At 51.1% G+C, this 16,724-nt stretch overlaps 1 protein-coding gene across 4 annotated transcripts in view; it reads right to left on the bottom strand.

Moving 5' to 3' along the window:
* Positions 1 to 16,724, bottom strand: part of MGAT5B (alpha-1,6-mannosylglycoprotein 6-beta-N-acetylglucosaminyltransferase B) — a 67,055-nt gene that overhangs the window by 24,054 nt on the left and 26,277 nt on the right. For all 4 annotated transcript variants that reach the window (XM_044938611.2, XM_006045337.4, XM_044938610.2 and 1 more), the window contains exons 7-8: positions 16,514 to 16,678; positions 15,654 to 15,823 (exon numbers count right to left, since the gene is read on the bottom strand). In XM_044938611.2, coding sequence (XP_044794546.2) covers positions 15,654 to 15,823; positions 16,514 to 16,678 — 335 coding nt within the window. The remainder of the gene's footprint in view (positions 1 to 15,653; positions 15,824 to 16,513; positions 16,679 to 16,724) is intronic.

The following is a 16,724-nucleotide window of genomic DNA, read 5'->3' as shown; positions in this document are numbered from 1 at the left end:
TTTTCAGCCATGTTTATGACAACCTGATGACAAAGCCATGATGGAACGATGTCAAAGAAGCTTTGGGAGACGAGGATCAAGGCATCAGTTGGCCTGTGCCAGCAGAGAAGGGCAGTAAGATGGAGGGCGATTTCTCTGTACTGCTCCCCACCAGCCAGTGTACCCCAGCCTCACTCAGCTTCCCCACACTAGCGCCCCAAGTGTGAGAACCTTTGCTGCTAAGTGGGGAGAGGGGAGTGCAAAAATCTTATAACTGTTTTCTCCCCATTTCTCTTGTGTGTGTGTGAATATGCCATAGTTTATTCATTCAGTGGAAAGGCAGATGGATTGTTTCCTGATTTTTGCTTCTGTTGCCCACTGTCAATATAAATATCCTTATACATACACCTCTTGATGTAAATGTGCAAGAATTTTTGGGGGGTATATAATCAGAAATAAAAATTCTGAAGCTCTCAGATATTTATCCAGGAGTAATTGTTAAATTTAATAGATAATACTCAACTATTTTGCACAGCAGTTTCTTATCTTTAAACTTAAAACTGGCCAAGCTCCGCTACTCCCCACCCATCCAATCTCCAGTGATCCCCCAGACGGCCATAGGCAGGATTCTCAAAGCCAGGACTTCTAAGGCAGGGCCCCCTCTTCAGCTTTTTGGTGAAGTACTCAGAAAGTCTAGACCTCAGAGGTCTGGCACTATCACGGGAAGCAGCTCCCATAACCTGGAGACTTCATGAAATATCTGGCGGTATTTTTTAAGTGTCAGGCAGGTTTTATATTCTACTCTGTGGGATCCTGTTTTCTTTCAAGGATGGCTGTCTCTCACACACACCCCCCCAGACTCCTCCAGTCAGATGGAGCATCACTGTTGTCCTGGGTTATAGAAGCTCCAGGTTGAGGACAGACCCTGGTCCCCCTCCGCACTGCCTCCACTCAATTGAGAACCTCAGATAGAAAGACAGTGATGACGCCTCTTGCAGAACTGAGGAAGGGGGTGGCTGCTCCTCCCTCTTGGAATCTGGGTCTGGGAAAAATGAAGACGATTCTGAAAATATAAACTGTAGGTGGGTCTAGTTGCTGCTGCCTGCACCAGTCACATGATTTCCCCACGCTGCCTTTCTGGCTGGTTACCAGGCAACATGTCCCTCTGTAGCCATGAGTGGTACCACACAGTCACGGGGGCTCCCTTTGGTTGCCTCGACCCTGACCCCAGCCCCAGCCCCAGACACCAGGGCCACTGGGAGGCCCGATGGACAGGTCAGGGTCCTCTCCTGGGAAGATGGCGCCACACTCATGTTCCAGAGCCTCTGTCATCATCTCCGTCCCCTTCGTGGCTCCCATTCTGAACACAGGCACCATTCCACATGCTTCCAACTCATTAACTCATCAATCCCTTTCATCTGGACAACTACCCTATGAGAGCAGACCCATTCCTAACCTGCTCCCCTCTTTACAGATTAAGAAACAGGATCACAGAGCCAGGGAGGAGGAGAGCTGCGGTGGGAACCCAGGCAGTAGGCTCCAGCACCCACACTCCCACCGGCCGGGCTCCCCTTTGTCCCCAGGCTCACTGGGCATCAGACAATACAGCGGTGTGTCCTCAGTCCACAGTGACATCCCGAATTTGGAGCCGCAGGCTACCAGCGGAGATCAGCCCCAGTCCTGGTTTTGCTGCTAACCTTGGAGGAATCATAGCCTCTAGGAATTTCATTTTTTTCATTGGCAAAAGACCAAAAATGCCTACCTCACCAGGTTCCTGATAAGATCGAGTGAGGCAAGGAGAGTGAAAGTCCCACTGATTGTTATGACTTCAGTCATCAGTTTCACCTTCTGAATTGCCAAGTCTGGAAACTCCTGACTCCCACCCCAACACACACACACCCCTCATCTAAGGCCCCAGTCGTGTTTCAGCTAGAGTCTTGAAATCATTTCATTTCTCTTCTGCCTCCCCCTAGTTGGCCTGACTCTTTTATGGAGAGATCTTTCCACAGTGTCAACCTGGTCAGTCACCCCTGGTTGCATCTGTTCCTTTTCACAGCCTTCTCAGCTCCTGCTCCTTGACGCAAATCTTGCCTCCTCCTCCAGGAGGGCTTCCCTGGTAACTCAGCTGGTAAAGAATCTGCCTGCAATGCAGGAGACCCTGGTTTGATTCCTGGATTGGGAAGATCCCCTGGAGAAGGGAAAGGCTGCCCACTCCAGTACTCTGGCCTACAGAATTCCAGGGACTGTATAGTCCATGGGGTTGCAAAGAGTTGGACAGGACTGAGTGACTCACTTTCCTCCTCCAGGAAGCCTTCCTTGGACTTCTGGACAGTGAGATGCCCTTCTCCTTTGATACCCCTGCCCCGGCATCCCACTGCCCTCTCGACCATCCCTCTGCACTGCCCTGAGTCACCTCCTCACAACTTGGGCCCCCCCAGGGTAGGGCTAGATTACCTTTGAAAGCACAGAGCTGGGACAGGATCTGACCCAATAAGTATCAGGTTCATGAATGAATTAACAAAGCAATGAACCTGGTGAACCACCCCCCCTCCCCCTGAGAAAGAACTGTTTTAAAGGTTGAAAATATCAAGAAAAGCATGTTAGGAGAGAAGGGACGGGTGAGCGAGAGGAGCCCAGGGCTCATGTGGGCATCTCCACGGTTTACCAAGACCTCCTGGTCTGTACTGGACACAAGTGGCCCCACGGGTCCCCAAAGGACATCATGGCAGGAAGAAGAGGAGGAGAGACAAATCAGCCCAGAGACAGCAGGTCCCCTTCCCAGGGGGAGTTAACAAGGAGCCCCACCGTCCCCACAGCCACAGAAAACAAAGATTTTCAATTTGCAGTGACTGTGCTGGAGGTGTGTCTGCAGTTTCCTCATGACTCTCGTCAGGAGGAGTCTGAGCTCGTCCAGAGAAGAGCTGAGAGGGTCAGTCGAGGGGAGGGGGGCTATGGTTTTATCACTTGTAATTTAAGTTTCCTTTTATGGGCAGTTTTACGCTAAGTGGTTGGTTGGAGCAGCAACATGAATTGAAAAACACTCTCCTGACAGCCTTCAGCCAAAGGTGCCAGGGAGGCTCAGTTGTACAATTCCACCTTACCCGCTGACTCCTCAAAAGGCCCCTGTCCAGACTGTCCCATAATTTCAACGTCAAGTTCATTTCTCTTCCGACTCTTACCCAGAGCTGTGTCGGGAGGGGCTCGGGAAGCCGCCCCACCCCCACGGCACTGCTGAGACGGGGACAAGCAGCATCTCAGCATGAAGGGACTTCAGACGCACCCACCTAGCAGCCTCCGTCCACCTGCCCACGACCACCCCCAGCGCTTGGGAAGTTTCTGTGGAATTGCTAAACTGGGCAGTTGCAATGAACTTCCAAATGTCCCCAGGCCACCTGCGTGGGAGTCTCAATGCCGACGAAGGGGATGGGGGAGGGGTGATCTAGGGACATGGTCCTTGTACTGGTCACCAAGTCATCTGGTCCATGTTCCCAACCCAGACTAATCCATCCATGAAAGCCAAGCTGGGGGCAGGGAGGGGTGATGGGGAGTCAGGGTTTCCTGGGGACAGTTTCAGTCTGGGAAGATGAAAGAGCTCTGGAGGCGGATGGTGCTGACGGTTGTACGACTGTGTGAATGTATCTAATGTCACCGAACTGCACGTGGTTAAGGTGGGTAAACTTTATACGTATTTTACTAAAAGCTTTCTAAAAACCCAAAACCAGATTATCCACACTCACAATGTCCATGTACAGCCCCGCAAACACACGCCCAGCACTCTCCCTCCCAGAGGCACGCCTGCCCCATCTTCTACAGGGCCCCCCACAATGGAAGGAAGTGTTAGTCGCTTAGTTGTTTTCGACTCTTGGCAACCCCATGGACTGTAGCCCGTCAGGCTCCTCTGTCCATGGGATTTCCCAGGCAAGAATACTGGAGTGGGTTGTCATTTCCTTTTCCAGGGGATCTTCCTGACCCAGGAATCCAACTCGTGTCTCCTGCGTTAACAGGTAGATTCTTTACCAACTGAGCCACCAGGGAAGCCCCCCCCCCACCCAACAATGGAGAGGGTCAGCAAATAGGTGGAGCAGGATGTATTAGCCACTCTTGGCCGAAAGATCAAAAGATGGTGGGACTTCCCTGGTGGTCCAGCGGTTAAGACTCCGTGCTCCCAATGCAGGGGACGGGGCTTAATCCCTGGTCAGGGGACTGAAACCCACATGCTGCAACGAAGATCAGAGAGTCCAAGTGTCAAAACTAAGACCCAGTGTGGTCAAATAAAGAAATATTTTTAAAAAGAAAAAAGATCAAAAGGTAGGATGCAAGAAGGTGGAGAAGAAAAAATACAACCTATGCCCAATAGAAGGAAAAAAAAACCTCTCAGCTAGGAATCAAAATGCTGAGTTCTGTGCATATAAATTTTTAAAAGAGATGAGTGAGAGAGCTAACCCTTATCTGTAAGTTTTGAATTTATATTGTTTCTTCCCATGTACCAAAAAAAGAAAAAAGTGCCAAGTTCTAACAGTGAAGAGGATCCCTGGGCGTGAGCTTCAGCACGAATTTGCTGGGTTGCCTTGCACAGACGTAGAAGTGCTCCGGAGTGCACCTCCACTTCCATTCTGTGATACACGGGCAAATCTCCACGGTCCCTCCAAGGCTAAAAATTCTTCGGGTTTATGTCTCCCTGTACTTGGTCTGTGGCTGGAAATAAGCTCTCCAGGTAGCGCTCAAATTCTGGAACAGACTATTCTCTCTCCCTGTATGTCTTCTCTGTGTGGGAAGGACCTAATTAAAAAGCATCCTTACAAAGTGCTCAAAGATCTTTGCCTTCAAGAGCTAAGAGAACAGGATAACTTCAGCTTCCCTGGATCCATCTCATTACTGGGAGCACCTGGCTGGGCAACCCAGGACCTCTGTCTCCTCCAGGGTCCGCTAGCCTTCTGATGCCATCCGGTGCCCATCCCCCGAGCACTACGGCATCGACCTTGTCACTCTCCCAAGGTCCACTGTTAAAGCACCTGCTGCCCCTTCCCCAGAACAGAAGGAACACAAAGAAGCAAATGCAGAAAGTTAACTGGGCATCTAACGAGCTGCTGTGGAAGGCAGGTTAGCATCACTAACGAGGAAGGAATTAAATTCTCCTGCCAGGTTTTCCTCTCTTGCCCAGCGTGGGCTGACCTTCCTGAGCCCGACAAAAGCAGCTTTATGATGCCCTCATGATGGGTCCACCCACAGCTTCCGTCTCCTGACAAGACAGTGCCCTTAGAGGGTCAGGGATCACAGCTAAAGGAAATGGCCAGGTCCCCAGTGGAGTCAGGGCTCAGAGGAAGCAGGAATTCAAAGGAAAAGCAGATCGGAGCTGACTCCAGCCATGCTTTAGCCAAAGCCCAAAGGAAGTACAGATGGGAAGATGCTGAAAGGGAACTGGGCAGCCTGCATCAGGCCTGTGGTCCAAAGCCAACACTTTCTTCCCCAGCGTTCCTTCCTAGTAAGCAAACTCAGGGCTAAGAATAGGGCTGCCACTCCCAGGAGAGGTGGCTGAAACCACAGACTCATTCCTCCAGCTCCCGGGGGGCTGTGGTGCCAGGAACGCATCCCTCTGGCTGTCCCCTGCCTCCTTCCCATTTATGTAACCATGCACGTAAGTGCTGAGCAGGAATCCAGGCTCCTCTCGCCAAGCCAGCCTTTCCGTGAAGGTGGCTCTTGGGCCCAGGTGCAGGTTTGGATCACCGAGGTCTATTCTGGCTCCCGATGGCCAGGCTGGTCCCAGAGGGGCCGCCTCTTTGCTCTCGGGTGGGACCTGCCCTTGGGATGTTGGTTTTCAATTTTTCTGGGGATTCTCACATCCTAGGCGCTTTTGCTGTTCTATGCGTGCTGCATGGCTAAGTCGCCTCAGTCGTGTCCGACTCTTTGCAAGCCCGGACCATAGCCCGCCAGGCTCCTCTGTCCATGGGATTCTCCAGGCAAGAATACTGGAGTGGGTTGCCATACCCTCCTCCAGGGGATATTCCCGACCCAGGGATTGAACCTGTATCTCATGCCTTGGCAGGCAGGTTCTTTACCACCAACGCTACCTGGGGAGCCCACAGACCTTTGTGGAAAACCAACCCATAGAGGAAACAAAGATAGGGTGAGACCCTGCTCTCAGCCACGTTGGAACAAGTCCTGTGGGGGATGTGGGTTAAAGACACAGCCCTGAGGTGCCACCCATGAATCATGTGGGGATCTGAGTCCATTCCAGACCACCCAGGAAAGAACAGCCTGGTTCCAAGAAAGTCTTCTCTTTACCAGAGCCCTCTGACTATTTTGGGGAAGTTAGAAGGAGCACTAGGGGTTATTCAGACCATTCTGTCTTCTGCCAGCACCCCAACCTGAGCTGGGAGCAGCAGTTTTATCCCTCCCGTGGGGGGCATGTCAGTCTCCAGGAAGTTCATCCCACCATCTGCCTCCCTCCTCTCCTGCTGCCATGGGACAAGACCTTCTCCTGCTCAGGATGCCCCCTTCCTTTATGAGAACCCACAGCTCCTGAGGTTTGAAGGTGTACTGATGCGTTCCTCCCCACCCCCAGAACAAACCCCACCTCCTTACTCTTCCTTCAAAAGCCTGCAGAAGCCAGCCCTCCTCTTCCTTTCTTCTCTGACTCCCCCCAAGTTCTCCCCAACCCACTGGGTTGCATGAACCTTTCCTGAGAGCCTGTGATTTCTTTTAAATCGATCTTCCTTTGCAACCTCCCAGTCCCAATGTGGACCAGACTAGAGCTGGAAAAGGCGCCTTGGCCATTGCATCTGTGAGGTCAAGACTTAGGGAGGGGCCTTGATTAGCAAGAAACAGACTCCCACTCTTTGAGGCTCGGAGCAGCATGGAGTGGGAGGAGCAGGGAATCATCTCTCCTGGATCCCTGGGAAGGATGAAGGCTGGGGACCAGGGAGACTTTGGGCCCCCAGCAGCAGAGGTCTCCCACCTTCTGTGGTATCTAGCTGTGCTGAACATGATCCCACTACACAGATTAAAAGGCCTCCTTGGACGAGAAGGAAGGCAAAAGAAGGGAGAGGCAGGAATTCTCTGTGGATCCAGTGGTTAGGACTCCTAACTTTCAGTGCAGGGGGCACAGTTTGATCCCTGGTCTGGGAGCTAAGATCCCACAAGCCACATGGTGTGGCTAAAAACAAACAGAAGGGAGAGGGGAAGGAGTGTTTTATTGTAAATTAGCCATTTGCCTCTCATGCCTCCTCTAGGAAGAGGTGGGGGAGAAAGAACCTCTGTGTACAGGGTCTGCTAAGTGCCAAGCAGAAGCTGGACATGGCTCTTCCTCCCCTGTTCTGATTGAACAATCAAATATTTCAAGCATCCAGAAAGTTATAGAAAATAGTATGATGACATGATGAATATCTGCACTGCCACTTCCCAGCCTCGTCAAGTCATCAGATTTCTGCCATATTTGGTTCAAGGGTTTTGGGGAAGGGTTAACACATTCGAAGTCCAGGGCAGCCTTCAGGGTGTTCCAGTCTCGCCCACTCTCCTTACACCTCTTGCCCCCTCCACCTCACTCCCAGAAGACGCTCATTCCTCCTACATCAAAGATAAAATAAGGAGTTCCTTGTGACACAGTAGTAAGAATCCACTTGCCAGTGCAGGGGACATGGATTCATTCCCTGCTCTGGGAAGATTCCAGTAGCCAGCGGACCAACTAAGCCAGTGAGCCTCAACTACTGAAGCCTGCGCCCTGCGGCTACTGAGCCCACATGCTGCAACCACGGAAGCCCGCACGTACTAGAGCCAATGCTGTGCAACAAGAGAAGCCACTGAAATGAGAAGCCCCGGCTCCGCAACCAGAGAGTAGCCCCCGCTGGTTGCAACCATGGAAAGCCCACATGCAGCAACGAAGACCCAGAGCATCTGAAACAAGAGAATGTTCTAAAAGATAAAATAAAAAGCATCGATGGGAAGGCCCCATCCTGTAACCCCATTGGCAGCCCCACTACATCCTGCTCTCTTCCCCTTCCTCCTGGGGGTCACCCATGATAATATCTTTCCTCCTGGAGCTTCCACCACTCCCTTTTCTGGCTCCTTCGACCAGCATTTAAACATGCTCACAGGGACTTCCTAAAGCAAATCAGTCCTGAGTATTCACTGGAAGGACTGATGCTGAAGCTGAAACTCCAATACTTTGGCTACCTGATGCAAAGAACTGACTCCTTGGAAAAGACTCTGGTGCTAGGAAAGATTGAAGGCGGGAAGAGAAGGGGACGACAGAGGATGAGCTGGTTGGATGGCATCACCGACTTGATGGACATGAGTTTGAGTAAGCTCTGGGAGTTGGTAATGGACAGGGAAGACTGGCATGCTGCAGTCCATGGAGTCACGACACGACTGAGTGACTGAACTGAACTGACAGGGACTTCCCTGGTGGTCCAGTGGCTAAGACTCTGAGCTCCCAATGCAGGGTGCCCAGGTTTGATTCCTGGTCGGGGAACTAGATCCCACATGCTACAACTAAGTTATCGTGCTGCAACCAAGACCCAGTGAAGCCAAATAAATAAATATTAAAAACCAAAAAACAACCCTGAGGCTTGCTGGGACTGGCAGCTTAGAGGGTTTACTGGCTACAGCTTGGTCAAGCTGGGCTGAGTACAAAGGACAGGATGTGGTCCCTGCATTCGTCATTCTCCAGGGACCCTCCCCAGCATTTCCCTTGAACAAACATTGAACAAACAGAAAGGCCAAGAGACCAATTTCCACCAGGGCCGGTTCTTGACAGCTAAGAGTCTCCCCTCCTCACCCTCCTTATTTAAACATTCTCCTCTCAAGCTTTCATCATTTGCCAGTTAAGTCAACTAATTTTCTACTAAACCCAGTTTCACTCATGGAGGGAGGAATAAGAGCTCAGTCATTTTTCCTCATGTCATGTACTATTAATGATGCTTGAAATTATGCAAATAAAATGGATGAGCACAGCCGATCCTGGGCAGGCGGAAAGGGGAAAGGCTTCGTTTTAAAATGCCCACCATGGATCCAGACATCCCTGGGGACATCTCAGATGCAGCCAACAGGGGCTCTGGCTTCGTGTCTTCTCCCACCGCATGTGCAGGGCACGGGCAGGACTGCCTGACATCCCTGAGCTGCAGTCTGATCAGAGCCCGTTGTCCCCACTCGCTGCCGCCGCCACCACCATCACCCCGGAAACATCTTGCAGAAGCAAAACCAGATGTGGATGCCGTGCACTGCCCCAAACATCATGCCAGTGCGGTTGGTTAATTAAAACACCAAAACACGAGGAGCAGAGAAAAGCGGCTCGTCTGTCCAGCCTCGTTGTCGAGTCAGTGACCAAGACATCTGCCGCAAACATCTGTGAATAAACTACGACAAATGTACGGGCAGCATCTCCATCCTGCTGCCTTCCCCACGCAGGGCGTTTTGCCGGCCCGGCCCGGGGAGACGTTTCTGCGGCAGGAGCCCAGCCGCGACTCTCAGAATTCGGATTATCTGCACATCCTGCTGACCTATTTTCACTAGACCCTAGTGCCTCTGGTGTAGCATGGCTCCGCCAGGCTCGGAGACGGGACCCCCGGATGATCCCACCTTCCACAGAACCCACAGCAGCACCATGCCGGTATTCAGTGGTCTCTCTGCCTGTGACCCCTTTCTAGGCTCACACGGTCACCAAATTGTTACAGCTTGACTTGTTGTCCCCCCACCAAACATACGTTGGAGTCCTAACCCCAGAACCTCAGAATGGGAGCTTATTTGGAGGTAGGATTCTTACAAAGGTGACCAAGTTGAAATGAGGTCATTAGTAGGTCCTGATCTCATACGACTGGTGTCCTTATACGAAGTGGGACACTGAACCCAGACGCATGCGCAGAGAGAATGCCACGTGCAGAAGAAGGCAAAGACGCAGCTGATGTTTCCACAAGCCAGCGAACACCAAAGATCACTGACAACCAGCAGAAGCCTCCGAACCAATCAACGCTACCAACGCCGCGATCTCGGACTTCCAGCACCCGGAAGCGGGAGACCACCCGCTTCAGTTGTTTAAACCTCCCAACCTGTGGCACTTCGTTACAGCAACTCGAGCAAACTAAATCACCTCTGTATGTTAACGTCCACTCAAGGAAAGGCCTGCATGTATGTAGCATTCGGGTGGTTCCGGCAGAGAATGAGTTTGGGGAGCTCATAGGCTAGGCCCAACCAGCAACTGTTACCAGGAAAAAGTACATCCAAGAGAGGGTGTGGCATGAAGTATTGGGCTGGCCAAAAAGTTGATTCGGGATTTTCCATACGATGTTACGGAAAACCCCCAAGGAACTGTTTGGCCAACCCAATACATTCCATGTCAGCAGGTTCACACAATGTCCCCAGAGGGGTACAAGAGGCCCTACTACCTGGCCACCTCTGGGGGTTACCTCCTTGGCCTGCCTCCTCCACTCGGCCCCTGCCCTGCAGCCAAGGGGCAACACGGGTGCTTTCAAGTGTGCAAAGGCAGGCTCAGGAGGAATTCACACATCTTTTCACAGATCATCTAGGGTGCTGAGCCCCTACCCCAGGCCTGTTCCTCGGTAACCATTCACACACTGCAGTATCCTAACCACACAGCTATCCTGCTAAACAGACTGGGAGGTGGGGGATGGGATGTCAAAAACCACATCCTCAACTTTTCTAATTCCCAACCATCACTGATCATTAGATCATAGATCACCCGGGGGAGCTTTGAAACCTTGATAACTCGGCCCCACCCCAGACCAATTAAATCAGAGACACCAAGACACCCGAAGGCCGATAAGTTTCCAAGGCAGTTCCACTACAGCTAGGGTTAAGAATTCCTACCTGAAATGAATTTCAACACAGCGGAGGCTGTTAATTTTATAGACATAACTGTACTATGTCTCCTGGGGAAGGAAATTTTCTTTTTTTAATTTTTATTCTTTCAGTTGTCTTAAATTGTACCTGGTATCAGATTTAGAAAAAACCTTCCTGAGACTGTTCCCTCAGGTGGCCAAGCTGTTTACACAATTCTGCCCCATCTGAGCAAGAGCCTTTGTGGTACCTACACCCCACAGGGAGCCCAGGGCAGAGCTGTCTGGGCACCGCCTTGGGCCTGCCCGCTTAACAAACTGCAAAGTGGAGATGGGGTGACCTCTCTCTAGAGCTCCTGCTCCAGGGAGTTTCAGATCTGCATGGGTGACACATTGGTGGATATGGAAAATACGAATCCTCTGTGGGGGGTGTGTGTGTGCATGGGGGTGTACCTGTGTGCATGGATATGCACAAGTGTGCCATGGGCTGAATATCGTATGTATGTGTATGTCCATGTGCAAGGGTGTGTGTTTACAAGTCTGTGGAGGCATGCATCTTCACTCAGGGGTGCGCATACATACAAGGGTGTACATATGTGGTTGTGCACAAGGACATGCGTGCATGCATGAGGGCACACATGTGCAGTGAAAGAAATGGCAGCAGAGGTGTATTTCAGGTGTATTTCACAAGAGCCTCACTTTCAGGACCGCCCAAGTGCAGTGACCCCCATCTTCACTGCTCTGGCCCTATAATGGGCATCAGCAACCTCACTGATCACAGGCTCAGCTCCAGCGGGGCCCAGTGAGTGGCCAGAGGAGGAGGAAGTACTCTGGGAAGGTAAGGACTCAGGGTCGAGGTTGGAAGAGGAGACATCCCAGCAGGGGCTGAACAGAACAACCGAGTTAAAAGTCCTGCCTCTTGGGCTTCCCTGGTGGCTCAGTGGTAAAGAAGCCATGTGCCAGGGCAGAAGACATGTGCTCAATCCCTGGCCTGGGAAGAACCCACATACCACAGAGCAACTAAGCCCATGAGCCAGGACTACTGATCCTGTGCTCTAGAGCCTGTGCGTCACAACTACTGAGCCCACATGCCACAATGACTGAAGCCTGGGCACCCTAGAGCCCATGCTCCACAACAAGAAAAACTACCACAATGAGAAGCCCACACACTGCAACGAGAGAGTAGCCCCTGCTCGCTGCAACTAGAGAAAGCCCACATGCAGCAACGAAGACCCAGCACAGCCAAAACTAAATAATAAAATAAATGAATACAATGTTTTTTAAATTCCTGCTTCTTAGGGAGGCTTGTCAAATAGCTGCTCTCTCATGCAAAGATGGTTCTCTAAGTGTGATGTTGGGCTGTCACAAACGCAGGGAGCCTTCCCATTCCCTGAGGGAGCAGTTAGGAAAGGAAGTTCTTACCTCTCTGGCCCCAGAAGATGCACAGTCAGAAGGGAGGAGTCCAGCTAATGCTGATAAACATGAATTCATCTAACCTAGAGCTGGAGCAGGTGCTGATAGAAGGATGCTCCACGCTTGCAGGCAACTTGTGTGAGGCAGCACCTGAGATGCAGGCTCTGGACAGTCCCCACCCCCAGGATTCTTCCCACTGCATCTTGGGGTCTCTGGTGACCTGGGGACAAGGGTCCCCAAACCCTTGTTTACTGCTCTGCCTGAGGCAGGTCTGGCTTCCCACAGCACTGGCTGTGCCATCCTAAGTTGTCTGAGATTTCTCTGACTTCCTGCACCCCAGGTCCCTTTTCTCTTTCCTCCTCCTCTTCCCTCATCCCATCTGAGTTTCCCGTAGGAAGCTTTGAGGCCAGGAAGAGATGCCTCTTTTCATTATTTGCAAATGTCAGCTGCTTCTGCAGTGTTCTGCTCCACAGTGTAGATGCATCTCCCCAGCTCTCTGTTCAGAGGGAGCAGGGGCGGGCACAGTGCGGTGAGCAGCAGTGCGTGCTGGCGGGCAGCAAGAGGGCACACCCAGCTCTGAAGTGGCCCGCACAATGGAAACAGCTTGTCTGACAACAAAATGCCACAGGGTGAGAGCCAGCGTGGGGGACGTGAGGCTGGTTCCCGCTCCCAGCCCTGGGTAGCTAGTTTGACAGTTCAGCACCAGCCTCCGGGACAGCTCCCAACCTAGCTCATTCCCACTCAGGTGATTCAACCAGGCGGGGTGGAGCTGCTGTTTCCAAGTGGCACCTCCTCCCCCAGAACTCGCTGCTCCTGACCTGGGATGTGTTTCCAAATGCTGCCACAACTATGCAGCCCCTTTGTCAGGCCCTGTCACCTTCTCCCCCTACAATGCAGACCATCTTCCACATCCACACTTACACGTGCTGTTCCTCTCTGAAGACACTTTCCATCTTTCCTAAGCCTACTGGAGATAAGCACATCAACTTAAAAGGATGATTCTAGAGGGATGAATTTCAAGCCACGGTGACGAAAACCTTCAAACAACTAGGTCCTTTGGTAGCCTCACAGCACACCCAAGTCTCAGCCTCCTTCTCCCCTGACTCTCTCTGACAACCTGTGTCACTGGCCGACTCTGAGTCACTCACTCTGAGTGGCTGCCCAAGGCCAGTGCTCCCTGGGCCCTGTTGACCAAGTATTGTTGATGGCTTGGTCCCTGCCAGCGTCCCCCTCTCTCCAACACTTCTCTGCTACAGAGCATCAGCATTTGTGGTCAGGACAAAATGCCCATTAAAAAAAGAAAAGAGAGAGAGAGAGATCTAGAACTAACAGACCATCCAGGTGGTGGTCAGGCTCTAGACAGGAATTACATTTTAAAACCACATGAGAGTAAGTTCATGGGCTGATGAAGAAAAATCAATTTGCAGGCAAACAGTTTAGGGGCCTTCCTTAGTTATGTGCTTAGTCATTCAGCTGTGTCCAACTCTTTGTGACACCATGGATGGCAGCCGTCCTTCAGGCTCCTCTGTCCATGGGATTTTTCAGGCAAGAATACTGGAGCAGGTTGCCATTTCCTCCTCCAGGGGATCTTCCCAACCCAGGGATTGAATCCGCATCTCTTGGGTCTCCTGCATTGCCAAGTGGATTCTTAACCAGTGAGCCACCTGGGAAGTCTCCTTAGTTAGACCCTGGCACAAATTAGGACAGTCTCATTTCAATGCCAGTGAAAGGAATAGAAATTCACCAAGCACAAAATCTCAAGCCATAGAGAAAATGTTTTGATAACTTTGAATATATTAAAATTAAGACCTTCCGTTCCTTAAAAAAAAAGACATAAAGAAATCACAAAGACAAGCCACAAATTAGATTGGGAGATTTTAAAACACATATAACTTACACAGGATTTATACCTATAATATATAAAGAACTCCTACAACTCAATAAGGAAAAAATAAACAGGAAAGCAGAAAAGTGACAAATGACATGAATGGGCATCTCATCAAGAGGAAATAAGGAGAGCCGAGCATATAACTAACTGCTCAGCCTTGTCAGTTGTCAAGGAATGAGAGTTAAGACCACAACAAGATACCACAATACCACTCAACACCCGCAGTGAGAAAGCCCAATAACACCAAGTGTGGGGAAGAATGAAGCCCCTGGGGAACCTGGAACATGGAAGGACTCGACTGGTGCAGTCACTTAGGGAAACAACTGGCATTTTCTTGTCAGGCTGAATTTTTAGACACCCTAAGTCCCAGCAATTGTGCACCTAAGTCTATACCAAAGAAAAAACTCAGTCTTTACCCAAGAGAAACTCTGACCCAGGGATACCAGGTGACATGTACAAAAATGTCCACCACAGATAGTATCATTCAAAATGACTTGTAAAAACATGGGGAAATGTCCACAGATAGGAAAAATTGATAAATAATAGTGTATATTCACACAATGGAATATTATACAGCCGTGACATGAATGGCATAGAGCTACAGGCAGCAACATGGAGGAATCTTGGAAATCTAATAATGAGTGAAGAAAACAAATCTTGGAGGCTACAATCAGTAGGTAAAATTTTTACAAAGCTCAAATTAAACCAAAATAAAAACTAAATCATATATTGTTTATTGATACATGCATTTGTAAAACAACAACAAAAGAACAAATTTATTTTTTAAAGCAAAAGAATGATAAACACAAAATCCAAGTTCCAGGTTTCCTCCAGGGCTGGGTGGGGTCGAGGGCAGAGGGATGGGTGAGAGAAACCCCCAGGTGAACACAAGAGTCCTGGTAATATTCTCATTCTGCAGCTGGGTGGCAGAAGCATAGATCACTTCATTCTTGTGCTTTGCGACATATGGTACATATATTTTTGTACGTATCAAATATCATATAATAAATATTGACAGATAAAATAAGAAATATCTTACATATTTCTATGCCCCACAAATACAGTGGTTAAAAATGAGCCTGATCATACACACATACACAATCCTATCCCCTCTTAATCACCAGTCTCCCACCTCAAACAACATCAGAGGGACCCTGGAAAGGCAAGCACTGGAAGGGGTAGCACTGGTCCACTCCCCCCAACCCCAGGTCTTCCTGGCCCCCACGAAGAAGCACAGCCCTAGAAGAGGACCCCTGCGGCTGCACCAAGTCACCCAGGATGGGAGCAGCGGGGACCCTATCTGATGACGTGGCTCAGTTCCACAAACCAGTATCTGTCAGCCCCTGAGCACATACAACAGGGCTCCCCTCAGGTCCAAGATGGAGAACAGTACCCTGTTTGAACAGCACTGAGCAAATATGCTCCCTGGTGCATCCCCCAGAATGACAGGGGCGGGGATCAGCGCTGAGGACAGGAAGGCGGGAGGCAGACTGAGCAGGTGGAGAAAGCTATGGGGAATGTCGCCATCTGACAGTAGCTGGGCTCCTGGGGGACAGGGTCCCCTTCCTCCCCTCCCCTGCACTCACCTCTGCAGCTCCTTCAGGGACACTGTGATCCGGAGGCCGTGGCCCAGGACATAGAGAGCAGCCAGGATGTCTGCCCACTGCACCATCTCCCCCAGAGGCCCGCCCTTCAGCACCCGCGGGCTGAACACGTCCCCAGACTCCTCGGTCAGGAAGCCGATGTGGACGAGGATCTGGTGGGGTCGGGGGTGGGGGGACACAGAGGGTCAGCTTGGAGGAGCAGCAGCCCCCGGCCCAGCCACCCCCAGGGAGACCCGGCCAGTGGAAGACACGGTCTCCCTCCCGGCTGTGCTTTCTGGCACCAGGGCACAGCGGAGGGACCAAGAGGCAGGGTGACCTCGCTGGAGACACAGGTGAACAGGACGGTCACATCCTGCCCTCAAGGCGCTTATGGTCCAGATGAAAGAGGCAGACAACAGTAAACATAGACAAGAGGTAATTCATGAAATGACAAGGACTCTGAAAGAAATAAACAGGGTGAATGAGAGAGTCAGGTAAGTATTTATTGCATGGATGGATGGATGGACAGACAGATGGAGGAACCAATGGGCCGAGGAACTCCCCCAAACAGGCTACGTTATTCCCAACATTCCAGGCAAATGACACGACTTTTCTGCCTGACAAGAGCAAGACGCCCACAGAATGCAGGACTCCTAAAGGGGAGAGGGTGTTACTCTGCCCCAAACTTGAAAAGCGTCGACCAACACACGCACCTGTCCTGACTCTGCCGCTGCACCACCCCAGCTCAAATTCAAATAAACACAATAGAAGTCTTTTAAGGGTAGACCCAGGGTGCCCTTGGCAGCCTGAGGCCCCGGGCTCACTAAGCTCAGCTCCTTGAACGCACTGGGAGGATGAAGTACCTGCTTCTGGTCCCTCCGGATGCCCCCCAGTTTCTGCGCCAGGCGCTGGGCGGCCAGTGCCCACTGGGCTGTGAACCGCTTGGTGCGTTTCTTCATGAAGATTAACGATTCCTTCCCGCTGCCCATCAGCTCCAGGAGGTGGGACAGATTGCTCCGGAAAACTGCCTGGAGTGGGGGGTCCAGACCTCAGTTCTCTAACTTCTGGCCAGCA

The sequence above is a fragment of the Bubalus bubalis genome, chromosome 3 (genome assembly GCF_019923935.1).
Source record: "Bubalus bubalis isolate 160015118507 breed Murrah chromosome 3, NDDB_SH_1, whole genome shotgun sequence".
Lineage (NCBI taxonomy): Eukaryota > Metazoa > Chordata > Mammalia > Artiodactyla > Bovidae > Bubalus > Bubalus bubalis.
The sequence above is the reverse complement of the archived record's forward strand: the minus strand, read 5'-3'. Positions and strand labels throughout refer to the sequence as shown.